The following is a 27,510-nucleotide window of genomic DNA, read 5'->3' on the forward strand; positions in this document are numbered from 1 at the left end:
GTTTAAGGTTTCGGCCTAAGTATTTTATATTTTTTGTTGCTGTGTGGAGAAAATCTTGTTATTATTTCATTTTTAATAAGCTATTATTTGTTCAAAAGGGAAATTTCTAATTTTCTTCTTACCTCTCTTGAGTTAACCCTTTTATTGCACGGTTTTAAAATTGAGGCACTCAGATTTTCAAGGTTTTCTATCATCTCTGAATAGTAAGGTCTCCTCTTCTTTTGGGGGCTTGACAGTCTGGTTGTTACACCATACAGGAACAGAGATTCCCTGGCTGGGACTTAGGGGGTCTTCCTGGTGATGTGTCAGGGCTTTGCAACACAGACACACAGCTGCTCTGCCACCTGCTAGCTGTGGGACCTGGGCAACCAACTTCTTTACCTGCTGGACCTCAGCGTCCCCACCCCTAAAATGAGAACGGAGCACCAGTCAATAAACGCAAAGCATTTAGAACAACTCCAGGCACATGGAGTCCCATATCGAGCACTGGCTTCCCCTTTATCAAAGCCGACGTCATCTCCTGGAAGCCTCAAAACCACTTCATAAAGTGTGGTTATCTTCACTGTACAAACGAGGAAGCTAAGCTCAGAGAACCAAGTCATCCGCTCAGGGTCACTTTGATACAATTTAGGGCTGCCTGAGACAAATCCAGCCCCTAGCAAATAATGCAATGTCAGTTCCTGAGGAGGCACGATTTCATTCTCACCAAAACGTGACGGGTTCATTCTCATGGCGTTAGCATCTTACCGGAAAGCAGAAGTGCACTAAAGCTAAGGTGAGGACTCCGACTCTTGAGCGTCAGGACGGCGCGGGGAAGGCGGAAGGAGCCGAGAGCCCTCGGAAGCGCTCGCTTCGCCTTCGGCAACCATCGTCAGGGGGCGGGGCTCGCGTAGCGGCGCGTTCCGCGCGGGGCATTGTGGGAAGGGCGGCCGGTGCAGCCGCGGCTGCCATCTTTGCAACTCCTGGCGTTGCGGCCTTGTCGTTGGAGGCGGCTTTCGTGGCGGCCGTCGACCTAAGAGAGCGGTATAAAGTCAGCTGGCTGACAGCTTTCCTTCCCCCGGCCTCGACAGCACGGCCAGCCGGGGTCCGGAGGCGGAAGCTAGGACAGTGGGACGCGCGCAGGGCCCGAGGCCAGCGGTTAGTCACAGCGTCGCCCGGAAGGATGGGCCGGTCTCGGAGCCGGAGCTCGTCCCGCTCCAAACACACGAAGAGCAGCAAACACAACAAGAAGCGGAGCCGGTCGCGGTCGCGGTCCCGGGACAAGGAGCGCGTGCGGAAGCGCTCCAAGTCGCGGGAGAGTAAACGGAACCGGCGGCGGGAGTCGCGGTCCCGCTCGCGCTCCACCAACACGGCCGTGTCCCGGCGCGAGCGGGACCGGGAGCGCGCCTCGTCCCCGCCCGACCGCATCGACATCTTCGGGCGCACGGTGAGCAAGCGCAGCAGCCTGGACGAGAAGCAGAAGCGAGAGGAGGAGGAGAAGAAAGCGGAGTTCGAGCGGCAGCGAAAAATGTGAGCGCCCGCGGGGGGAGGGGCGGAGGCTGGGGGGGTGGGGGCTGGCGGGGCTGGGTGGGCCAAGTGAGGAGCGAGGGGCTGGCGGGGCGTGGGGGCGGGTAGAGGGGTCGCGGGAACCCGCCGGAGAGGCTGCAGCCTGGCCGAGTGGAAAGCCTGGGGCAGGACAGACCCACGAGTTGGCTGGGAAGGAAAACAGTGGGGCTTGCGCAGGAAAGGCTTGGAGCGGAGAAAGCGATTTTGGCGCGAGAGAGGAGCAGAGTGCCGGAAGTAGGGGGTGGAGTTGGGAGTAAGGTGGGAGAGCTGCACGGGCCAGTGAGGGCGTGGGATAAGCGAGCCTGAAGATAGGGGTAGGGAGCGTTTGCAGGCCCGCTGGTAGAGCCGAAAGGAATTAACCCTTGGGAAGCAAATTGCAGCTGGCCGGAGCATTCTTGTATCAGAGCTTCAGTTTGGGACAGGTCTCGGGAATAAGACACTGTAGGTGGTCCAACAGTAAACCCCCAAATGCATTTTGTTAGTGCATTCCTTTTGTTAAAGATGTCGCGGTTGCGTTTCTTTTTTCGAGCTTGCTCGGTTTTTGTTATTTTGTGAGCTGTAAAAACGCAATGCGAACACTTTAAGCATACAGTATGATGAGTTTTGACACTTGAGTTCACCTGCTTAACCACCATCCCAATCAAAACTTACTCCATCTCTTATTTATATTGCTTTATATTTCTTTTTAGCAAACTTAAGTGCAGTCTTCTTACTCGTTTTCCTTTTTAGTGTACTTTTGTTTAGAAGTCGCTTGAATATTTGCTTTTATTTTCGCATTGCTCACATATAGAACTTAATTTAGGGAAAATCAGAGTCACAGTAAGGTTCCCGACTTGAAATACTGTTTGGGTAAAATTATTTCTGTAAGAGTCACCTCTCAAGTATCTCTAGATCCAAGAGTAGGTGCAAATAATTCCAGACTGATGATCTTTTAGTTTTAAAATGTAGTGTTTTGTTTTGGTTTAAGACTATGGCCCTGTGATGCTCTGGGTAGTCATTTCCCAAAGTTAGTTTGCAAACTCTCCCTGTTTTAACCAGCCATTTTCCTCAATTCTTCAGCTCATGTTTAGAAAGTGCACACGAGGCAGGAAAGTTAACTGAATTTAGGATCCTTCTGGGACAGATACATGTGTAGTGAATTTTCTAGGGGTTTAAATTTTCATGTGTTTGGGTTTGTATTATGTAGCAGAATGTTTCTGAGAAGCAAAGTTATTAAGAGGCACAGGACTGGAGCACTAACAGTATTACAGAAGAAGCAGTACCAGGAGAGCTGTGCAACCTTTATTTTCCTGTATGTAGACCTATATGTAGAACTGTTGGTGATATACACACACACACACACACATATAAAAAACAAATACAAGTAACTATTTCACAACAGACCTTGATTATATAGAATCCAGGTGTTTAGGTCTGGAACAAGATCCTTCACTGTAAAAGCGCAGCTTTCAAATATCAACAGATGAGCATTTGAAAGATTACTGAAGACATCTCTGAGATAATTTTTCCATTTGAAAACAGATGTCCAAAGAGAAATGATTTGCCATTCACTCGAAAGCTAAGACTTGTAGGAAAAATGAAAGAAACCTTGGTATGCAAAGAATAATTATAAGTGTTTAGCAAACTACACATGAATAGCAGAGACAAAATCCAGGGATTGCACTAGAAAATTGGGCAGCTGTATAGTTCCAAGTTGACAGAAGCAGCAGACTACCATTAGCATTTATGAAGGGAGGAGGGGGCAGAGCTAGCAGCCCCCTATACACTGAATTCCTCTGTGCCATGCAGTAGGCAGTCCTTAATTTGGTGTAATGTCTTGGAAATAACACAGAGGGAACAGTGGAAAGACTTGGGTTTTGGAGCCATGAAAATTGGCATAAGTAGTTGTAGGTCTACAAGTCTGTTGGTTAGCTTGTTCATTCAACTAATATTTATTGAGCATTTAGTAAGTGCCAGACGCTGTGCTAGGTGCTGTTAATATAAAGATAATCAAGCCCTCTTCGAGAAGCTTAAAGACTTATAAGTAGCTACATACTAATACAGTGTGGTAAATTCAGTGATCATCATGTGACTGTAGAAAGAAAGATCTGGAAAGGTAAGCACCTTAGTTCTCCTAAGGAATGTGGGTGTTAGATAAAGAGAAAATAATAGACTGTCAGCCAAGGTATAGGAAAGTACATGTGGACCAAAGCAGAGTCCCCTCCACCCCTGGCAGAATAAAGGACAGAGTGGGGTGGAATGGCCCCAAAGAGAGGTAGAACAGTGAACATTGACTGGAACATGAAGGTGTATAAGTACTAAAATCGTGGAGTAACTGGGGAGGTAAATAGTGGCTGGGAATCATGAGAAGTGTCTTGTATGCTATATTAAGGAGCTTGGATTTCATCCTAGAAACAGGAAAAGTTTTAAGGAGGTAAACAGCCTGGCCTTTTTTTTCTCCCCCCAAAAACTGCAGAGAATGCTGTATAGGATAGATAACTAGTTCCAGTAAGGCCACACAGGAGTAGGGAGGGGGTGGTTATTGGAATGGGAAAGAGGAACAGATTTAAAAAACATTTAGTGCAAATAAAACTGGATTGGAATATAAGGGAAATAAAACATTAACGTTGGTTCTCATGTTTATATTGTGGCTGTTGCACCTCAGCTGCCAAATGTTAGGTTAACTGTTTGTGTGGCCGATGGTGGTTAAAATGTCAGAAACCGGTGTATAGAGGACAAGGAAAAATCAAGGGGAGCCTCCCTTTGTCACTTCCACAGTGGGCACTTTTATTTGGATATGTTGAGTTTATCCAAGGTTGATATGGAAGACTGAAGCCTGCAGGAAATCTTGAGAGTAGATAAAATGACTTAGGAAGAGCATGGAGGCAAAAAAGCAGTTGGTTCACAGGACTGAAAGATTCTTAGGGAATGTTTGTTGGAGGAAGACAAGTGCTTCTTGGAAGCAGAGAAGGGATATCAGAAGAATGCATAGTGTCAGTGTACCTTGAAGAGGTTCAGTGTACCTTGAAGAGGTTCAGTGTAAGATGAGAGACCCTGAGACAGCGGAATAGATTATTCTGTTGGGCGTAACCAATTAGAAAGTTTCTGGTAATATTGAAAACTGCTCATTACAGTTGTGAGGCCTTGAATAAATCACCTGTGAGCTTAATTTCTTTTTCCTTTTTTTTTTTTTTAAGACTTTATTTATTTATTTGTCAGAGAGACAGCCAGCAAGAGAGGGAACACAAGCAGGGGAAGTGGGAGAGGAAGAAGCAGGCTCCCAGCAGAGCAGGGAGCCCGATGTGGGGCTCGATCCCAGAACGCTGGGATCACGCCCTGGGCCTAAGGCAGACGCTTAACAAGACTGAGCCACCCAGGCGCCTCTTAATTTCTTTTTCCTGAAACAGAGATACAGTTCTTGCTTATTACAAAGATCAGAAATAGTGCATTTGCAGTATCTAGACATACTTGGCCTGTAATGGAATCAGTAAATAATGTTGGGTAATATAATTTATGTACATGCAACCAAATTGAGCCTGGTGACTTTAAAAAGTGATTTTGAGGTATATTAATTTAGTGAAAGGCAGACCTTAACATTAAACCCTTTTTTCCTCATTTTTGAATAGCTAATTCACATGTTTCAAGATTGAGTTCAAAAGTTCTACCTCTCTTCTGTGTACCAGCCATTCATTTTCTTATGTATTGTTTTGAGATGCTTTGTGAATGTTGTATTAACTGTGCATGTTGAAAAAATGGGCAGCTGTAAATGACTTGGAGCAAATCAGGAAATGTTAATGGTATAATAATTTACTGTAGCCTGTGATAGTGTACGTTTGATTATGCTTAGTGTTCAACTGCATGACAGATTGAGAGCCTTCTAAATTAAAGTATCTAAACTGGGATTTATATGAGTGATTCTTAGGATACTTGATGTGCTCATTTTGAGAGCAAAGAGCAGCTTTTATGAGCAAATTCAGTATGTGGAACTGTGTTTTGGGGACGTTAGGGTTTTAAGACAAAGTATTAGGGCGTAAGATCTAACTGATGTTGATAAGAATTTTATGAACTTTTGAAATAACCATTTTGGTAGTTAAATCTTTCTGCATGCTTTGGCCTTACACTTTTGTTCTGGAGAAACAGTGTAGGGAAGTATAGTGCTTAAGATGATTAGCTTTGGAGTCTACCTAGGTCGGAAGTCATCTCAGCAAAATGCAGTGAGCTGGAGCCCAGCTAATAAATTGTTCCTATGCCTGTGGAACCATCAGAGATGTAATCGATGACATGGTGTATAAAGCTGTTGGCACAGTATTTGGTACCAAGTCAGTACTGAGTTACTGCTGTTTGCTGATGTTATGAAGCACTTCCTAGAAGCAAGCTCCTAGGGTTGAGTTTGTACGTTTAAAAATATTTCTGTATATATTATATTTAAAGTAATTTTGCCAGTAGCTGTATACAAAGTCATACTCTGTGCTATATTGCCTGACCCTTGCTGTTTTAATAGTTGCCGTTTTAAATTGATTGTGGCTAGTGTGTTTAAAATTCCTGTAAGGATGGAGAAAATGGGGCCTAAGGTTATATATACTAGTTCCATTGAAAATGGAAGCTTCACCAGTGGCACAAATTCTTGGTAAGGGAATATATTCAGAGGAGCCTGAGGAAAAGATTACTAAACATCTAGACATCAAGAAAGTGACAACTCCTATGGGGAAAGTTTGAAGGAGTGAATAGGCAGTGACATTAAATGATACGTCTTCTGTGAAGTGCTAATGACCAAAAGTGTTTGTTGTTTTTTTTCCAAGGAAGTTTCAGTGTCTCTTATGAAAGTTAGCCTTATAGCTGCTTTATCATTGATTATGATAACAAATTTGTCATCAGTAAAGACGAGCTCATGTTTAATTCAGTTGTACATGTGGCCATAGTGTTTTTGAATTCAGTGAGGGGAGAGTGGAATTGAAGCCATAACTTTTAAGGGCTGAAACTGAAAAATTTCTGTAAAATTTTTTTTCTGATTACTGAATTAGTAATTTTAACCTTAACTGAGCATAACATCAACAGAAAATTACATTCTTGATAAACTTGGAACAGTTCTGCTGTGGAGCCCTGACTTTGCCTGTCTCCACGTGGGACCCAGCAGAAAGGCTTAATTACTAAAGTCATGATGGTATGTCCTGTGGTTCTTCTAGGAACAAAGGGAGATAAGCAGCCTTGTGAGAAACTTCACTAGGCCATTTCTCATCCTCCCAGTTTCATTTGAGGTTGGGACTTTCCACTTTCCCTCCCCTCTGGGCTATAAAACCGCTGAGCTGTTCTTAGAATTGACTCTAGCAGCAGAGCGGCCCACTGCCTGTGCCTCTGTTGCGTGTCATCTGGCCCCTCTGGTTTGGTGTCCAGGAGTGAGACCAGAGACAGAGCTCACACCATGCTGATCTGGCTTTTGCTGTAAGTAATAAACTGAATTAAGTTATTTAGGCTTATTTTGTCCTTACCAAATCTGTGGAAATGTGGCTCCATTAGCCATTGTGCTACTGCTCTTACTTAAGGACTGCTTGAAAAAAACCCTAAATATGTATCAGGTGTCTTCCATCTTTACCAGATTCCTAAGTTGTTTGGCACCTTTTCTACTGAAAAGCAAAACTAAAGCCTTATCCCATTCTTCGCTCTCCTTTTTACTTTATATTGGAAGTTTTAGTTGAAACCGTTTTAACGTTGTCCTTAAGAGTTGCATTGTACCATTTTTGACATTTTAAAATAAAATTTCTTCTTAGGCTTCTTTACATTTACTAATATCGTGAGGACCAACTAGCAATAAGTATGTTTGTGGGGTATGGGGTGCTATAAACTTCTAAAACTTTGTATTATGTAAACTTACTGATGTATTCAAAAGTAGGGAGAATATTGTAACCCTAATAAACCCATCATCCCTGTTCAGCAGTTGTCAGGCTTACTTATTTCAGCTCGTATTTTTCTCTTTGGATGAAGCAGAGAAACAAAATTTTTATATCTGAAATGTAGTTTAATTTCCACTGAAATCACCGCCTGATTTCCTTTAGATAGTTCTGGCAATTCATTTTAGTGTTGGAGTGGATAGCTATTCTCTTTTATTGAGCTGCTATAGATGAAGGCTCCTTGAAACTTCCTTAAACTGTAGTTACTTATTAAGCTTTCGTATCTTTTTAAATAAAAATCACCAATAATTTAGTGTTGGGAGGAAATATTTAAGAAACAAGCAACAGAGTCTTCAGAATGGGTATTGCATATATCTAGAACCTAAAATCGTGCTTTTTCAGGTAGCTACTATCTCCTTGACAGAAAAACAGATTATAAATGCAGAAACTGAAAAGAATCAGAATGTTGGAGATACACTGGTGTTAGTATGGTATCACTGTGAATAATTAACAGGAGTTGAGAATGAAAGCACTTGAGTGGGAATTGAATCAACCCCCCAAAATAGTTTAGTTGAAGTGGATTGGGGTGTTTAAAGGTCACTTAGACACTATAAAGTCTTTACTAAACACATAAATTGAATGACCAGCTCATACATATTTATGAGTCATCAAAAGATAAAAAGGTTATAGGTTGTATTTAATTTTGTGGGTTGTGAGAAAGTTGAAGCGTTACTAATAATAAATTGGCTTCTTAGGATTTAGATACACGTCCAGAGCCTCTGAATTTATTAATTTAGCACAAATTATTGTCTCAACTAGTGCAGTTCAGTAGAAAATACAATGTGAGCTACATCTGTAATTTAAAATTTTCCAGTAGCCACATTAAAAAGAAACCAGTGAAATTAACTTTAGTGTATTCTCAGTCTTTAAGATGTTGTCATTTTAACGTAACCAAATAAAAATATTTACAAGATTTTTAAATACATTTTCTCTATACTAATCTTCTGTTCAGACGAGGCACATGTAACCAAGAAGCTATCATATTGGGTATCAGTGGTATTAAAATGTGCATGGTTTCCACCATAGTGCCTTGATAAATGTCAGTATTTTCAGTGCAGAATTTCATTTTGAGTAAGTTGGTTTACAATATCTAAATGTGATTAAAATAATTAAAACAGTATCATGCTTCATTGAACTTTTTATTAGAACTGATGATATAATTTCATCCACTTTCCCATCTCTTGAAAAGCTTTTAATTGAAAATCAATTAACCAAAGAAAGAAGAGGTACAGTAAAAGGTGTTAGGGTCAGAACCTAAATTAAGTTGGTCTGTATTTTCAGTAAAAGCTACACTACATTGCCTTAGCAGTGTGAATCTGTTTGAATCTGTATTTATTTTGATTTTGCTGGTGGGGGTGAGAGTGGGGGAAGGGGGTGAACTTTGTCAGTCTGAATTGCTTGCTACATAATGTTTTCTCCTGGCTTTCTGTAGCTGAACCCTTAGACTGAGTGCATTGGCAAATGAGCAGATCCCTACACTTAACAGCTTGTCCTTTCGTTTTAAAGTTGATAACAAAAAAGTAGACTTCTTGTTTCAGATTTACTCTACTATTCCAAAATTAAAACTGTTGAATTAAGCTCTTTGTACATGCATACTAGTCATTTTGTACTTAGAAAGTGATAGGAAACAGAAGTATTTATATTTATTTGAATTTCTGTATCTCTTAATATCTTGGTATCTAATATTTCCTTGAATGTTGCATGAAAATGAATTATAAAATTATAGAATCGGGCTGTATGTTTGACAGATTTATAGTTTGTTTTATTAGGTTTACTTACATTATCTGAGTCATTGTTTTCTCCTTTGTTTGCTAGTCGGCAGCAGGAAATAGAAGAAAAACTCATCGAGGAAGAAACAGCGCGAAGAGTGGAAGAATTAGTGGCAAAAAGGGTAGAGGAAGAATTGGAGAAAAGGAAGGATGAAATTGAGCGAGAAGTTCTCCGAAGGGTGGAGGAAGCCAAGCGCATCATGGAAAAGCAGTTGCTCGAAGAACTCGAGCGACAGAGACAAGCTGAGCTTGCAGCACAAAAAGCCAGAGAGGTAACGCTCGGTCGTTTGGAAAGTAGAGACAGTCCATGGCAAAACTTTCAGTGTTGGGTGTGCCTCCTGCTCAGTTCAGAAAGAGATGGAATACAGACTAATTCCTTTCTCATCTAAACATAACATTGCTGCGAAAGTTAATTTTTTAGCCTATTCAGAAGTGCTGACTGATATTTAAAAGTTATTTTCATAAAACATATTTAAGGATACTTTTTGATTTAATGGAACTGGCTTACATATTTGAGAAGTGTTTGAAACTTTTGCCATGGCTGCAGGACTTACATTCTTTTTTGGGAGGGTGGAGGGAGACAGGGAGTGGTAAAGGGAAAAGGTTCAAATCCACCTGTGGATATGTATTCTTCTTTTCTGTGTATCATTCTTATTGCCTAGACTGTGAGAGGCTGTTTGCCTTCAGTCAGATTACAAAGAGCAGGGCCTGACATTGAGTGACAGCACCTGCTTTTGATACATAGGTTTTCTTGCTCTTCTTTTTGTCCTTTTATCCCTCACCCCCTACCCCAAATCCTGTTTCAACACAATGGACTAATTCTAGCACTCTGATCATAAGGCCCTCCATTTTCCTAATGTGTTTCAAAGAATCTTTTTAGGAAAAATGTCCAGATTATTCATCCACTTTTTTAGTATTTACTAACAACTCCTTTTTTTCTCTAGAGAGTTATGAAGGAACAGGTTGTCCTTGTCTGGAGTCAAGCTAAACACATGATTTGTTTTATCAGCAGCTGGAGCAGAAGTTGAAAATGTCTTTCTGTGAGACAGTAATTTGCTACTGAAGCTTTATGGCTTATTTGCACTGATTACTCCAGGTTCCTAAAACTTGTTGAAAGTCACTGAAACACTCAAGACAAATTACTTTATGGCCCTGAGTGTCCCTTGATATAGTTTGCATAATGAATATGAATTCCATTCGTGTATGCCATAGAAAATCCTGTAGCTACATTTTCTTGAACTTAAATATTTGACTCAAAATATGTGTCTCGTATCATTGTGAATCTTGGCCTTATTGTGGACAAGTTGGCATCGTATTAAATCTCTCTTATTTTCCAGTAAGCTTAGCCTTTCAAGTGCATTTTCCCTTGTGCTGTCTTTAAGTAGATACACGTGTCTATATTTGGTAGCTATCACAGACTGTGCAATTGATTGTATGAAATTTTATTTATATCAGTGCTTTTAATGAAGATAATTTTGGAGTAATGGTGCTGTCTTGTAGCGAGTTATTAATCATAGGAAGATTTTTTTCTCTTCGTTTGCTTTTTGTTTCATATTAACAATTTTTTTTTACACGGACACAACCCTCTGACAGTCTTTCCAAATATTAAAATCATTTGAATATGTATGCTGTGATCTGAACACTGCCCAAACCATCAAGCAATCTTCATATAGTTTGCATTATAAAATCTCATTAAATTCTCCAATAAAAAATAAATTACAGAATTTTATTTCCGGACCATGCACCCCCTGGATTCCTGAATTTCAGTTCAGACTGTAGATGACAAGATAAGCTGCCTTTAGAAATTGTCAACATCTGAATGTTAAGTCCATTTTCCCCATGGAAGAGCCCTTAGTTCCATGAAGTATGGATTACCATTTGTATTTTTCACTAACAGTAAATGTATTTTTCTTATTAATTGTTTGCCTTAGGAATGATGAATTACATTTTTTGTTCCTTCTTACCATAAACATCTGCATTCCTCAGCTCAGCCTTCCTTGTATGTTGTTTCTTTATAAATGGTTGAGCTGCCGATGCAGGTATTGCCAAGCTAACAGTACAAATCATTTTAAAGAGGAAGCTGGCGCGTATGGCAGCCGAGGAGCACACTCTGCAGGACACTGGACAAGACAGTAAATATTCAACTTTTAATGCTGATTAAAGGAGTATAGGTAAAGAATACGTAGGTATACATAATTGGTGAGACAAATATTCACTTTATTTATATTTTATATATTATTTTTTTAATTTGGTAAATACTATCCAGTTTTGTAGTTGTCCTTGTTGATTTGTGTGATATTAAAGTATTAGTAATAATTGCCAGGAAACTATCATTAGGGAGGGTTTAGTCGGTTGCTGTTTGGACTGGGAGGGATGATTTAAATTTCGTGCTAGAAACAAATTTTAGTGGCTGCACAGTTTATCATTTGTCAGACAGAAGGTAGCTATAAAGCTACCCTCTAAGTCAGATCAAAAAAGTTCAGAGGAAGATTAGTAAATATTTATCAGTAAAAATAAACATTTTATTTTTCTAACATCTTAACATGTCCTCCCCTTTAGGAGGAAGAACGTGCAAAACGTGAGGAGCTAGAGCGAATACTGGAAGAGAATAACCGAAAAATTGCAGAAGCACAAGCCAAACTGGTGTGTATGAAGTGTACCTGAAGAGTATTTTATATTTGCTTTCTGTTTTTTCAGATTTTGTGGAATGATTTTGTGCTCTATGACACATTTCTTAGAGTTTTCAGGGCCCTTTTCAGGGATTTGAGGCAAGAGCAGGAATGGTTGACTAGATTTTAGCGAGTGTCTTCCAGAGGAATCTATTGGGGCAATCCAAAGATTCTACTTATCTAGAGAAAATTCTAAAATCTGCAGTGGCTTAAGACAGGTCTCCTGGGAGAATTGGAGTAACCCGACTCTAAAGCTTTTCTATCTTAACCTCATTTACATTTTTATGTCTAAACAATAACAGCAAAAGTTTGGAAGTATTTAAACTAAAAGGCAGCATTTCACTTCCCATTAAGGTATCTTGTTACCTACCAACTACTAGGTAAAGTAGGTAGCATATGCTTGGTAGTAAGTGTACAGACTGAAAAGCTCTTGTCCTCTTCCAAGTTTGTAATCTGGCAAGGAATAGAGACTGAGGTGCTTATGAGCTAGGGATAACAAAAGGTGATGCAGAGCAATTTAAACATTTCAATGAAGAAGCCACTGTAAGAATATTGAGGTAATTTCTTTAAAAATAGAAAAAGAACTAATCTATTTTTTCTTTCGGTTCTGTTTTTTCGTACTTACTGAGTTTTTGGTTTGTTGCTTTGTTTTTAGCACAGACTAGCATTTAGAGTGGAGTAAAGAAGTAGAATAAAAATTTTGGTGTCATAGGGTTTTCCGTTTAAAAGTCTATATTTTGAAGCAGTCTCCATATAATGAAGAAAGCTGGAATTAAAGGACTGAATATTAGGAAGCCAAAAAGCTTAAGGAAGATAGGCTTTGGAGGGAAAAACTTTGTTTTCCCCGTGAAGGTGGCATATAGGAATTCTACTTCAAAGTAAGAATATGTGTCAGAGATGGAAGGAAATTTACGTAGGATGAGTGAGGGATGAGTGCTATTTAGTGCCTAGGAATAGAGACATGACCCTGGAGGGAATCTTGGTTCTGGGCATCTTACAGAAGTTTTGTCTAGTTAGAAATTTATTGAGACTAATGCAGTCATAGGAAGACATTTGCTGCTAAGTCATTACTGTTGAGTGGGGAGGAAAGCAAGTTGTAAGCTCCAGGTAAGTGATTTAGAAAAAAGAAATTCTGTGACTGTTTATAAAGGCACAGAAAAAGATCTGAGTTGGGCTAAGTAATTAATTGACAGTGAATCCAAAGGAGAGTACGGGTGAAGGAGGACCATAAATAATGTGTCCTGTGGTTGAAAAGATAACTTTTTACATAAAGTTAAAACTATGGGGCAGTTAGTTCTAAAGCATGAAGTTTTAAAAGATAGCATACCCCAGAGAAAAGCCAGTACTGGCAATATCCGAAGCAACTTAGTGAGCATGACGCTGTGAATTCTTAGCTAATACTGCTGTCCTGGCTGTTGTAAAATCCATCATGAAAGGGAGAGACTTAATCCTGCTTTCCCAATGAAAAGACCTTAAAAATCTCTTACGGTAGAAAAAGCCCTATGAATGATGATGCACTGTGAATGGCTGAGGAGTCATTATAACATACATCACTACATATTCATCAACTAGTACGTGATAATGCCTTTTTTAGTGATTCTGTATAAGAAGAAAATCTCAGTGCAGGTAGGAGGAAGTAAGATGGAAAGTAAGAACCTTAATTTGAGTTTGGAAGGTTGAGCTTTGAAAGGTATGGATATTTCCAGAAGGGAGGAACGGTATAGTTGGTATTTAAAATGATGAACCAGAATTGCCAAGCAGGTGGAATAGAATTCCTCTTAGAACATGATAAAAGATTGGCTAGCATGGTGAATTCAGTTTTTGGGTCTCCTGGAATGCCAGATTGTGACTTACAGAGCAGAGCTCCTCAACTTAGGCCCTGCCAAGATCCCTTCTGATCCTGGGATAACTGTCTGGGTGCCTAGGGAAACTTGGTTGGGCTCTTTATATTCCTTTTGGCAGCTTTCTTTGTTTACCCACATGGACCTTAAAAATACGACTTTCTGTGTGTCTTTACTGGGAAAGGATTAGCAAGCTTATTCTAGAGCAGTGCTTCTCAAATGGTGGTAATTGCCCAATTTTTGTTCTTGTCTTTTAATCCTAATTTGTCTCAGACTTCTATTTTTGCAAAATATAATTAAGATGAATTACTAGAAAAATGAGGTCAAGAGGCTATAAAAGCTTATAAAACACTTACTCCTGGTTTCTACATATTTTGTTATGGATCCATTACGGTTTGCACACTGTTGCTGATTCAAGGGCCATACTTAGACTGGCACTGTTCTAGAACACTTGAGTTTGATAGATTATACAGTGACACTGTTTTGACTGCATGTTATCAGTAGACTTTAATGAAAAGATATCTTGGAGAAAAGGAATTTGAATTTGAGAATATTTGGTAAGGATTTGGATGTAACTCATTTATTTCCTGTGTATGGTAAAGTTGGAAGTTTAAAAAATTACTGTCCATGTTGGAGAAAATTAATTTTTATTTGGCTCTGTTGGTAGTGAGTAGTATGCTTGCAGGAAAAGTGGAGCATCCTTTGTGTCAGAAAAGACAAGGAAATGCTGCATAAAGATGCCAGGCACATATGGAGATTTCTTTAATTTTTGTTGTCCATTCCTTATCCTCTCAATTTTGAGCAAGTTCTTTTAATCTTTCTTTACATTTATTAGGAAATATTACATGGACTGTATTGAATGTCCCATTAGAAGAATAGATATTTAAGAAAGGAAGGAGGGGAGTATGCTAGTGTTGTAGATAGCATGGGACTTGTCCTGGTTATGTCAGTAGTGGTAGTTTATCTTGTTGCACCAGCAGTTCTGTTTGCTTTATGACATAATAAATATGCTAGAAATGTGGACCAGTTCATTGTATGGAGAGAAGAATGCAGTGCATTCTTTTTTCTAGAAGGCAAGGAAGAAAGAGGCAGTAGCCAAGCTTAACTATTCACATAATCTATATTGAGAAGTTATTACGTGTAAAAAGCAATTTGGAAATAAAAATGGACAAGATGTTAAGTTCTCTTAAAGTATTCAATGTATTAATGGTAGGGACAGGGACAATCCCAAGAAAAGTTAACAAGTAATATGGACGTATTTGGTAGTGGTATGGATGATGTGTGGTAATTGACATAATTGCCCCGTGGTGGCCTGGGAACCTTCCTGGAAGAGACACCCATGAGCCAAGCTTCAGTGGCTAGTTAGGAATTGAAATTACGATGGGGACAGGAGTGTGACGAAATGAAGCCTCGCAAAGGCCTTTAAGGGATTTCGTAGAATTAGAATAAAGGCAAGAGTGTGTAGGTGCTCTGAGGATGGTGGGATGGGCAGTAGTAGCTATAGTAGTAAGCCAGCTTTTTGTGTAGTAAGTTTGTGCGATACGTAATGGTAAATGCTGTTTGAAAGTATACTGAAGACAGGTTGGAAAAGACAGTACCCTGGGGGAAATTTCTTAAAACATCATAACCATGAAAGAATAATATAATGATTTCTTACAAGTCAGTAAAGAAGACCAGCTTCATAATAGAAAAAGAAAAGTGAGAAATGTAAATGAGAATTCACACAAGTAGAATGAAAAGTGCTATAATCAATTCTTGAAAATATATCCCAGTCTCCCAAGTTCTGTAAGAAAACAAAGAAATGACTCCCCCACCCCCTTTTCTTTTTCTGTAATAGTAAATATTAATAGGAAAGACTTTTTTCCCCCCTCAACACCAAGTGTTGGCAAGAATAAGGTATAAAGAGACCTTTTATATGGTGATGGAGGGAGTTTATAATGGCCCATGACCGTTTTAGAAAATAGCACTGAGTCAGTAAATATTAGGAACCTTAAATCTGTTTCTAAGAATTTATCTTGTGAAAACTGAATCAGATACAAATATGGTAATACAGAAAAAAATTCTCACCATATTATCTAGAATAGTGAAAATTCTGTAGGTTTTTAAATGAATTATAACGTGCTTACAGCTGGTTTTTCTGTAGTCTAAAAGTTTTTGGTAATACAGGGGAAACAGCTAAATACAAAACTTACGTATACATTATCCTGCTAATTTGAAAAGTATATTTGCACAGTTTAGTAGATGGAAAAATATGCGAAAATGCTAAAAACAGTTATCTCTAATTGGTAGACTTACTGTAACTTTATACTTTTCTCCAGTTTCAATATTTTATACAACTAAAGAAAGTAAATTTAAACTATACTTTGATGGACTTTTAAGGTAGGTCCTTGTGACAAAAGTTCAGGTTGATTGCAGTAATGACTGTAATAAGGAATGCATTAGCTTAGCCACATGGGCTCTCTTGTATGTGAAATTCTTTTGTTTTTTTAATGTTATTTTATGGTATTTTATTTTATTTATTTATTTGAGAGAGAGAGACTGAGATAGGGACAGAGATAGCAAGACAGAGCATGAGCAAGGAGGAGATGGAGAAGCAGGCCCCCTGTGAGCAGGGAGCCCGATGTAGGACACAATCCCAGGATCCTGGGATCATGACCTGAGCCGAAGGCCGAAGCTTAACCTACTGAGCCACCCAGGTGCCCCTCGAAAGTGAAATTCTTATGAGGTACGCCAGACCAAGGATAGTTTTTGCTCACATTCCAAATTGTTTGTCAAGATACTTGATTTTATCTGTCCAAAAGGAGGCAAAAGAATATTAATCAACAGACAACGTTTGATTTATAACCTCAAACAAGAATTAATTCACATGTGGTTTGGCTTGACTGGACTTGGCCTTTTGGCAAATTGGTTTCTAATTCTGGGTTAGTATTGGCAGTGCACAACTATCTTCAAATATTTGAAAGGCTGTTGTTAATACAATGGAGAAATTTAACTCTTTAAAAAAATGTTAAAAGTGGTACCTAAAACTTTTTTTGCTCCTCTTTTCCATACAGGTTTTTTGTGATGTGTCTGGGAAAAGTCCAGGTATTATTCTGAAATGTTTAAGAATCTCACCCAGAATGGGAAACAGACTAAGAAAAGTGATAGGTATTGCTTGGTCTTAAATGTCCTTCCAAGAGGCTATATCAGTAGAAAAATGACCCACAAGTTACCCATTGGTGATTGAAGGTGGTAGTAAAATGGAACGTGGTTAATTTGCGTGTAAATACCTGAACTATAATAAGAGACAATTTCTTTCTTTTTTTTTTTTAAGATTTTATTTATTTGAGAGAGAGAGAGACAGACAGTGAGAGAGGGAACACAAGCAGGGGGAGTGGGAGAGGAAGAAGCAGGCTCCCAGCGGAGCAGGGAGCTCGATGCGGGGCTCGATCCCAGGACTCTGGGATCACGCCCTGAGCCGAAGGCAGATGCTTAACGACTGAGCCACCCAGGCGCCCCAAGAGACAATTTCTAATAAAATTATAAAAATTACTGCATTATGGTGAAAAGGTAAAATTAATTTTAACTGGGAAAGCTTTGAAGTTGTTTTTTTTTTTTAAGATTTATTTATTTATTTGAGAGAGAGCAAGTGCACAAGCTGGAGGGGCAGTGGGAGAGGGAGAGAATCCCAAACAGACTCCATGCTGAGCACAGAGCCTGATGCAGGGCTCGATCTCATGACCCCAAGAGCATGACCCTAGCCGAAACAAGAGTTGGACGCTTAACTGACTTAGCCACCCAGTGCCCCCGAAGTTTTAAAATACATGCAAATCATAAGTTTGAAATCTGTAGGTGTTTCTGCTCTTTAATATTGAAAATAGTTTTCTCCTTACCCACTTGCCAAACAGGGAGATTTACCATGTTCATCACTCCTTTGAGAAATGAAAAAAATAGTACCATATTCAGAAGTTGATTATATGTGAAATGTATTCCACGTACTTAAGCCAGATCTCACTTTGCAATTAAGAGATATCTCTGGAAAATGCCCGCCTCCCAACAACAAAAAAAACCCTATATATTATATGTCCTGATCTCTGGAACCTGTGAATGTTATCTGATGTGGTCCCAAAAAGGGTCTTTGCAGATATGATTAAGTAAAAGATCTTGGGGTTTTTATCCCAGATTAACCACTATGCCCTAAATACCACTGCATGTATCCTTATAAGAAGGAGGCAGAGGGAAATTTTTTTTTTTAATCACACAACGCACACAGGAGAAGGCTGAAGACAGAGCAGAGAGAGACTTGAAGATTCTGGCCTTGAAGATTGGAGTGATGTGGTCAGAAGACAAGGAATCCTGGCAGCCACCAAGAGCTGCAGCAATAGATTCTCCCCTTGAGCCTCCTCAGGGAGCATGGCCCTGTTGACACTTTGATTTTGGACCAGTGATACGGATTTTGAATTTCTGGCCTCCAGAATAATTTTATGTTGTTTTGAACTACATAGTTTGTGGAAATTTGTTGCCTAAAAATGTAGAAGTGGTTTTGAAGTTGGACAGTTAGAGGTTAGAAGAATTGTGAGGCATGTGATGGAAAATGCCTAGAGTGCTTTAAAAAAGACTGTTGGTAGAAATATGGACTTTAAAGGTGCTTCTGGTTAGGGCTTAGACACAAATGAAGATGTTACTGGAAGCTAGAGGGAAGGAGGTCCTCATTGTGTAGTTGTAGAAAACCCGGGTGAATTGTGCCCTACAGTTGTGTGGAAGGCGGAGCTTGTAAGGGTGAACTTGCATATTGAACTGAAGGTATTTCTAAGTGAGGTGTTGAGTACAGTCTGCTTTCCTCTGGCTGTTTATAGTAAAATTTGAGGAGGTGAATAGAGGAAATAACTGGTAAGTAAAAAGGAATGAGCACTTGATGTTTGGAGAAAATTTCAGCCTATCTAGATTACAAAAGATGCTGAAGTTGGTTATTACTGTTAGAAAAACTCTCTGGAAAGAAGGCCAAGGGTATGGCTGGGCAACACTTGCTAGGGCTGAAGAGATTGCACATGTGACTCAGGTTCCCACAGCCACTTCAGCAAATGCCAGGAGTAAATGAGATGATCCAGGAAAGATCTGTTGAGGAGCCTCTTGTCTACTGGCCTGCCAGATGTGGGAGACCCACAGTGTTCTCGAGGATGCGGTATCAGCAGAAACACTGCCAGCTTGGACTGAAAAGGACAGAAGGAGGACACAATGATGAAAAGACTCTTCAGACTCCTAACAGACTCCACTCACACAGGAAAAGTGACATGAGAACAGAACAAAGAGAGATTTGAAGATGCTGGTCTCGAAGGTTAGAGCAATACACGTGCAAGCCAGGAAATCCTGGCAGCCATCAGAAGCTTAGAGAGGCAAGGAACAGATTCCCTTCAAGAACCTGCAGAAGGAAGGTGGCCCTTCAGCATCCTGATTTTGTTCTAGTGATAATGATTCGGACTTCTCTGCCTCTGGAATAAATTTCTGTTCTGTTACGGTAGCCAGTCTGTGCTACTTTATTACAGTGGCTACAGGAAACTAATATAATCGGAAAAAGAATGGGCCATTTGTACTAGAGTGAGAGTATATAAATGGAAAGAGCATAGTACTTAGGATAGTTAATATTGATACATTTACACATTGTAAGAAACAGGCAAATTGGCATGGCACCAAATGTAAATGTCAATTAAATATTTTAATTTGAGGGGCACCTGGGTGGCTCAGTTGGTTAAGCTTCTGCCTTCAGCTCAGTTCATGATCCTGGGTTCCTGGGATCAGCCCTGCGTCAGGCTCCCTGAGCAGCAGGGAGCCTTTTTCTCCCTCTCCCCCTGGCTCCCCCTGCTTGTGTGTGTGAGCGCACGTGCACACTTGCACTCTCACTCTTTCTCAAATAAAATCTTTTTAAAAATACTTTAATTTGAAATGAAATGGTGGGGAAGTTATGGAAGCATGTTTAGTCAGTGAGACGCTTGTTTCCAGCTGATAAGATAAAAAGCTCGTTTAAGGTTATGTTAATGTATTTTGGGCAACAGTTTTTTTAAAACTTCCTGGATGTTAGTGTATTGGCATCGTATGGAGTGGCTTGAAGGACAGAATGTCAACCAGAAACCCACTGAAAGCCGGTGGGAAGGTGGAGCTTGAATTGGTAAGGCAGAAACTAAGGAGAGAATAAACTTGGTGAGTGATAAAGAGAGAAGGAGTACAGAAGGAGAAAGTGGAGGAAAAAGGAAGGGGAGAAAATCTGGTGTAGGAACCAGAGAAGATGTCGTCATGCTGACAGCCAAGTGTCAGGGGGCACTTAAGAAAACCTCTACAAAAGGGGATGAATGACCAAGACAAACGAGAACTGACTTGAAAGAAAAGAGAATTTAGGGTATAAAAGATTAAAAGAACCACATCTGGATGAGATCTTTTTTTGTGAAATTTTAGGACATAAATGATAAAATCCTGAAGATATGAGATTGCTCTTTTGGCAGTTTTCCAGAGCAGTCTCTCCAGAGCTCTGGAGGACAGGGATTCTCGTGCCGAGTATCCCATACCAATCTCAATTGTCAGTTCCTCCTTGAAGCTGTTGTGTCCACTTCAGGGAATATGGGATCCCAGGAGATGTTATGCAGTGTTGAAGTTCCAAAAATATATTTAAGATCATAAATACATTTAACAATTGGGCAATTAAATTGAGATGGAAAGGGGCTAGGAAGAGTGGCTGGTGTGGTAGGAATTCTCTTTAGATGGTAACTAATAATATCCTATAATGACAGTATGTATGTAAGGAGAGTAACTATCAGAATAACCAAGTTGCCATTGGTAGGGATTGCTTTTTTTAATCCTTGTGTGTGATTTTTTTTTTTTTAACCTTGTACATTAATAACTTTAGAAAATTTTACTGATCTGTAGTTTGCTAAGGGTCCAAATTAATTATATCAGATTTCTTTTTAATATTTTTCATTGCTTACCTAAAGTGGGATATACATTACACTTGTTATAGAAGGGAAGATGAATCAAAGAATTAAAATTATAAATGGCAGAGTGGAGTAGGGTGTGTGTGGGGAAGTTTAAAATGCAGAAATCCACATTTCTGAGTAGTGGCATGATTTCCTAATTGGTAATACTTTTCATTCTTTCCTATCATTTCGGTAATCACTTCTGATAACAGATATTTCTCTTTGTATTTTTAAAATTCTGTAAAATTTTATATATAGTTTAAGTAGAGAGTGGTAGATTTCAGCATCCTTATTTACTGAAAGAAACTGCTGCTAAGGATCACCTTGATGTACCACATTATAGACAGTGTAAGAAGGAAAATGCTTAGAAAAGAGTAATTTTTTTTAAAGATTTATTTTTTTTTTTTTTTGAGAGAGACAGCACAAGCGGGGAGGAGAGGGAGAAGCGGGCTCCCCGCTGGGCAGGGAGCTCGATGCGGGGGGGGGGGGGGGGCAGGGGGGGGCTTGATCCCAGTACCCAGAGATCATGACCTGAGCTGAAGGCAGACGCTTAACTGACTGAGCCTCCCAGGTGCCCCAGAAATGAGTAATTTTAATAAAGGCACTGGGCCCTCTGGGTGAAGGGGGAGCGGGACAAAAGGTACTGGGAGAGTAAATAGGTCCTTCTACTAGAATGGTATATTGCTTTCATGTATTTCATCTCACCAGTCACTTTTTTGGGTGAAGTGCAGAGTTAAAAGCCACCTTTGTGAGGGTTCTAGACTTAATGGCCTCGGAAGGCCCACCCTCATTTCATGGCTCTAGAATTGCGGGTGTTAGCTTTCTCTTGGGCCCCCGTGGTATCCATCATGTAATCCTTGTAGGAGAGCTTAGTGTTGTTCATATGTGTGAATACACATACACACCCCCACCCATTGGAATCGTTCTTTCTTTTGCATACGTTTGAAACAACAGAATAGAGGAGGAGGAGTGGATATTCCGACAAGTGGGGTCATCAGGAAGGAAATGGCATGTCAGACAGGTTGCAGAGGGAAGCTAGGGTTTAGAACTCGTAGCAGATAAGGTGTAGGGTCAAACCTCACAGATGGTTTTTCATCATTTGAGAAGCACTATATTAAAACAGATGGCTTTGGGTTTTGCTCAACTAGTCTGTTTTTGCCCTGTTGTAATTGAATAGCATTTATGCTTCGTTTAAAGCTATAATGGAACGGTACAAATATTTATATGTAAAGACAGGATATTCACTTGCTCACTTGATTTTTAAAGATCATTTCATTATCAGGTATTTCCAATAGGCACTATATATATGCTTAAGACTAAAGGAGAACCAGAGAAATTACAGCATCCCTTACACACACACGTACTTTTATCTTCTATATGTGTAGACCTAAATGAAATTGAAACTTGCTTTTTCTTTACCCAATCTAAAGTTTAATTTCAGTGCAAAATTAGTATTTCCTGTCTATGAAGGATATGACTTCGCTTTAAAAATCGTGTTTGTTTTTAATTTAGGTAATGTGATCACATCATTCCAATTTAGTTTTTAGAAAAATAAATGATTGTATATCTTTTTTCCCCATCCACTACTTTTCATTGCCATGTTTTTTGTGTTTTTTAGAGTTTAAAATGCGCATTTTGGCAGATAGTCATAATAGTCTTCCCTTTTTGCAGAGAAATAGTATATATACACTATTTGGGACTTTGTTTTTCTTAACAGTGTAACTTGGGGATTTTTCCATTTCAGTATGTAGGGATTCCTATTTTTTGTTGTGTTTTTTTAACTACACAGCATTCTGTTGTATAGATTTTCCAAAGTTTAATAGTCCCACATTGGGGAATATTTGGGTTTTTCCAGTCTTTTGCAAGCTACGTTGCTTTAAAAAACCTTGTTCGATTTTGCATGTATACAAGTGTTATTTATAGGATCTATTCCAGAAAATTCATTTGCTGGGTAAAAGCATTGTGAAGGTAGAGCTTTAGTAAGTAGTGTCGAAGTACTCTTCATGAGATAGTATTGTGTATCTTACTTTGAAATTGGTCAGTATGATAAGGTGAAAAATACTGTGTAATTTTAATTAGATTTCTCTTACGGGTTAGGTTGTGATGTTCAAACCCTTCCCTCTTCAAGTTTCTAATCTGCTTTTCTAAGGGCTGAGTTAGAACAGTAGGGAACAGTGAATCTCAGTATTTATATTAGTAGGGGTTTCCCAGGCACATGGACAGACACACAGTAGATTCTTTACCTTGATTTAATTGCACTTGCCAAACTCTTACCCAAATGTGTGATGATTTGTTAAAACTGGATAAAGTAATTGACATATGAATTCACTAAAGATGATCAAAAGCACTTAAGTCTTTTCTCTTAGAATTATCAGTGGAAGTCTAACCACAAAAGTGGTGGTTTGAAATGGATGTACAGGTAACGTTTCAGTAGGGGAAAGAATGGCATGAGCAAAGGAGAGGAGGAGGCAAGACAGAAACCAAGCATAATTTGAGGAAAAATATATACACAGTGGGAGCCAGATTATAGAAAGTGTTTAATAGTATGCTCATTTGGGAAGTTAGGCCGTATTCTGCACATGGTGGAAGTCACTGGAAGCCTGAGGGCATGTGAGAACAGAACGATGTCCAAAATATTGAGACTGGTAGCATTCTGTAGGGTGAATGAGGGGACTGGGAACAAGGAAATTCTGTGAGGTCTCTAAGGGTCGTGGGGCCCTGCACTGGTGTGGTGGCCCTGCATATGGAGCTCCGGATGAGACATCGTAGTGGAAAAGAGCACGAAGGAAGGAATAACCAAGTGGTTGGCTATTTGCTTATGTCATGAAGGACGGAGGAGACAGAAGAAAGCTACAGAATATGGGTGGTGGTAGGGAACGTTGTAGAAAGGGCTGCTTTCTTTGGTTATGTATGAGGAATCTGAATCTTGGACATGTTGAATTCTGAAGATACCCAGAAGTCTCCCTGGTGTGTGTCCAGTAGCTACACCTATTAGCCAGCTGTAGCTTAGGAAAAAGGTCTGAGAGGTTTTTTGAAAAATCTATTTCACCTCTCTGTTGGGTTTTCCATCTTGCCTGCCGACCACATTCCCCCTTTGTAAAAAATTCTGATCTTCCTCATCTTTGACCGTTACTTGATTACAATGGATTTGCCCTCCCATCTGTCTTCTACCTTTTTGTCTACACCGCCACCATCTTAAAGTAAAACAGACCTCTTTGTGTTACTTTGGTATTTAAAAGTCAGGGTTTTTTTTAAACATTTTATGTTGCATACCAGAGTCCATCACCTTCCCCATCCTCTGCCATAAAACCCGTAATGCAGTCACATTGAATGTTACTATTTCTGAACAAAAAGCCTATGGGTGGAGACAAACAGGAGTGAACAGGTGGAGAGCCTTAATGTTTTGAATCACCAGTGTTTCGTATTAAGAACATGTGGGAGGGGAGAAAATTTTTAAAAGACCTAAGTTCAAGTGAGCAGAAGAATGAATAAAAGTCATTAAGCATTGTAGTTCTGACCATCTAGAAAATAATTTTAGTAGAATAATGGAGATGGAAGCAATGACTTTAAAATCCGACTTTGGGAATAGGAAAGCATTCAAAGGGTGCAGTGACTGTTTTAAATTGAAGGTCAGGTAGTGATTTTCCTGAGATTTAAAAACTCAAGGTTAGAGCAGGTTTTCTCAACCTTGGCCCTATTAACATTTGGGGTTGGATGGATACTTCTTGTGGGGGCCTGACCTGTGTATTGTAGGGTGCTTAGTAGCATGCCTGCCCTCTGCCCACTGGATGCCAGGAGCCACCCCCTGTTTGTGACAACCAGTATCACCAGCACACATTGTCTAATGTTCCTTGGGGGAGGGGAAGGGAGGGGAAGGGTAAAACTGCACCTGGGTGAGAAATAAGGACATGGGCATGGGGTTTTGGAGAGGCAGAAAAAGAGACTTGAAGAGGACGGAGAATGGCCTGAATTTTTTGGGGAAAGACGGGCAATGTATAGACAGCACAGGAAGGGAGTTGGTTGCATAAGACTGAAGGAGTTGAAGGCTCTGAAGAAGTTAATTACACCAGCATTTTATAGTCAGCGAGGTGAAAAGAGTCTTTAATTTTTTTCTCTCCAGAGAAAGGGGTCCTTAGTATTTCTTGGTTGTATATTGACAGTGTAATGTAGCCCCATTAGGGAGTTTTTCTTACAACTTTTTTTATGTCTTTCTAATGATAAATCTATAGTAATTGGTAGATAACCTGCTCTTTGGATAAATCGATGCCTTGGTTCATTGAAAATCTCTTCATCTGATGCACTGAAGGTTTAGATAAAAATAAGTAATAGGACAAAATCTATACTGATCTTAAAACGTGATTTTAGAAATTTCCATTTTCAAAATGTGTAAGTGCTTGTTTGTAATTTTCGTAAACATTTTTCATAACAAAATCAGAAAATTTAGGCAGAATTAATGAATTCTTTTCTAATTACACAGTGTTTTTTCCTTGATCACTTTTTGGGTGACCTTAGGCAGGTTGTATTCAATGTACTATTGTTTGTAAACTGTCATCTGATCTCCCAGTATTACTAATAGAAGACATGAAATTCATAGAAAGTTTTAATGTTTATTTTTCACTTTCAGGCTGAAGAGCAGTTGAGAATTGTTGAAGAACAAAGAAAGATTCATGAGGAAAGGATGAAACTAGAACAAGAGCGACAACGTCAACAAAAAGAAGAACAAAAAATTATCCTGGGCAAGGGGAAGTCCAGGCCCAAACTGTCCTTCTCACTAAAAACCCAGGATTAAATTGCAAACTCTGAACTTTTTACAAAGAAAAATGGAAAAACTTTGTATGGTAGCTTCATGTTGAAGTGGTTTTTGTTTTTTTGTTTTGTTTTGTTTTGTTTTTTTTTAATTTGGAAAATCTGGAAAAGTTAGCTTGTTCTAATAGGGGCTATGCTCTGCATTCCTTTTTCCCCCCCTTAACTTCCATTAAGTCAGATCCTTATCAGATCATTATTGTCTTCTAGAAAGTGATCTATTTTTCATCTGTTTAGATTCTGTATTAGTGGTCTGAAGAAGAGCAGATCACTTTGTAAACTGCGGATGGTCTGATAAGGTTTTTACTGACCCATTGACTTCAGAGTTATACTCTGTCTATTACATCATAATGCTGGTTTTGCTGACTTTTTGTTTTTTTATATATTTATAAAAAAAGAAAAAGTTGGAAATTGCATTGGAAGCTCCCAGGGTGTTACTGGACCTATGTGGTGTATTGTTAAACCAGTGTCCTTGTGATACTGTTGCTCTTGGTGTTCCTGATACAGGTAAGGAAACAGTTGGTCAGCTCTGCTACAAAATATATATACAGTTCAGTATTGTCTCTGTTCAGTTTGTTTTTATTTCATTGACAAAATCAAACCAGCATTCCCCATTGTGTAAATAAATGATTTTGCTGAATAAAGTAAAGTCTTAAATTCATATGTTGAAGCAATTTTTTTTAAAGTTCTGTTAAGTCTTAAAGAGGGTGGTTTACTTTTTGATGGTCAACAGTTTAGAAACCCTAGAACTATGCTATATTTCCTCATTTATACTTTTAATGTAGGATTTATATGTACATTAAATATACTCATGAACTAGTATTTAATGGCTATTTTTACAAATACCTAATTTATGCTGCTATGGCAATTAAGACATCAGTATTACCTGTAAGAAAGACTAAGCACCCAGAAGAAGATTTAAATTCTCAATCCTGTGCCTCTGTTTTAGGATATAAGTATATACTACCACAAATTATACTTAATAAAAGACTAGAAAAATACTTCTAAAAATTTATAGGATCTTAGATTATTTTCAAAGTGGGCCATCAGAAAGAACTTAGCTTTATACTTTCACAAAAGGCTAAGGTAGTAAAATCCTCTTCAATGTAGGTACCTGCACGTTTATTTTCAGGACAAACACATTTAAACTTCTTACAAGTTTTTGTTTTGTTTTGTTTCTGCATGTGAAACCTTATGGATGACTCTTATACACTAGACTGCCTCATTTATCTTTACATATGTTTGTTTTAAGTCTACTGGTATTAAAACATTTATTGAAGAAAGTGATATCAGAGAATGTTCTCCAATATTTTTAAGACCATTTGATCACTCTTTCCACGTGAAACATAATGAGATGACTAAATGGTAGATTATTTTCTGTGTGCATGCTAAGAAAAATGCTATTGCTTTAGTTTGAGCTCTGCAGTGAGTCTAATTGTGGTAAGGAACAATACTATCAGTTTAAATATCTTTAAAGGTAGAATTTTAAGTAGGCATGAACCGTAGTGAGAACTGACTTACAAACATGATACCTGTTACTCTAAAACAATCACTTTATTTACCTAAAGAATATAGGTTGCTTATGAATCTTTTTTTAACCTTTAAATATAGGTTAGCTCTAATTATTTCATGATTCTTTTTTTTTTTTTTTAATGTAACTTTTGGTGCAGATTCATTGTTCTTAGGCTGTGTATTCAAGTTTTGGGAAATGTTTATTTAAAAATTGTTTTGCTCTACAAATGTTATAAACATTGTATCTAAGAGAGTAGCCTGGACTTAATATTTGAAATTAGCTTATGCGTGCCTTTTAATTTTTAAAGAATCTCTTACTGCCACATATGGTGTGAAATCACAGTAAGTTGCTTAGTGACATCGCAGTATCTGCTTGCTGTTGGAGACTCGCATCAGATACAGAAATTGTTCCTGTGCCAGGCTGCAGGAAAGAGGATGTAATTGTTAATAAAATACACCCAATCTTTTCTGTGCTGCAACAATGTGTAGTAATTTGTTTTCTTCAT

The 27,510-nt window shown here is 38.9% G+C and overlaps 1 protein-coding gene across 2 annotated transcripts; it reads left to right on the plus strand.

Annotated features, from left to right (window-relative positions):
- Positions 1-898: 898 nt before the first annotated feature.
- Positions 899-26,153, plus strand: ARGLU1 (arginine and glutamate rich 1). Of its 2 annotated transcripts, XM_026493582.4 has the most exons (4): positions 903-1,509; positions 9,285-9,510; positions 11,798-11,881; positions 25,314-26,153. In XM_026493582.4, the coding sequence occupies exons 1-4, from the start codon at positions 1,163-1,165 to the stop codon at positions 25,476-25,478; spliced, it is 822 nt and encodes a 273-aa protein (XP_026349367.1). In that variant the 5' UTR covers positions 903-1,162; the 3' UTR covers positions 25,479-26,153. The 2 variants fall into 2 exon arrangements, with proteins under 2 accessions (XP_048071430.1, XP_026349367.1); XM_048215473.2 differs by lacking the exon at positions 25,314-26,153 and having other exon boundaries at positions 899-1,509; positions 11,313-11,858.
- Positions 26,154-27,510: the final 1,357 nt, after the last annotated feature.

Source organism: Ursus arctos, unplaced genomic scaffold (assembly GCF_023065955.2).
Source record: "Ursus arctos isolate Adak ecotype North America unplaced genomic scaffold, UrsArc2.0 scaffold_10, whole genome shotgun sequence".
In the NCBI taxonomy this organism is placed as follows: Eukaryota; Metazoa; Chordata; class Mammalia; order Carnivora; family Ursidae; genus Ursus; species Ursus arctos.

What these genes read in the sequence shown, in the direction of transcription:
- ARGLU1 (XM_026493582.4), top strand. Translation starts at nt 1,163, where the DNA reads ATGGGCCGGTCTCGGAGCCGGAGCTCGTCCCGCTCCAAACACACGAAG. An exon ending in CAGCACAAAAAGCCAGAGAG is followed by an intron (nt 9,511 to 11,797) that starts GTAACGCTCGGT and finishes CCTCCCCTTTAG; the next exon opens with GAGGAAGAACGTGCAAAACG. An exon ending in CAGAAGCACAAGCCAAACTG is followed by an intron (nt 11,882 to 25,313) that starts GTGTGTATGAAG and finishes TTTCACTTTCAG; the next exon opens with GCTGAAGAGCAGTTGAGAAT.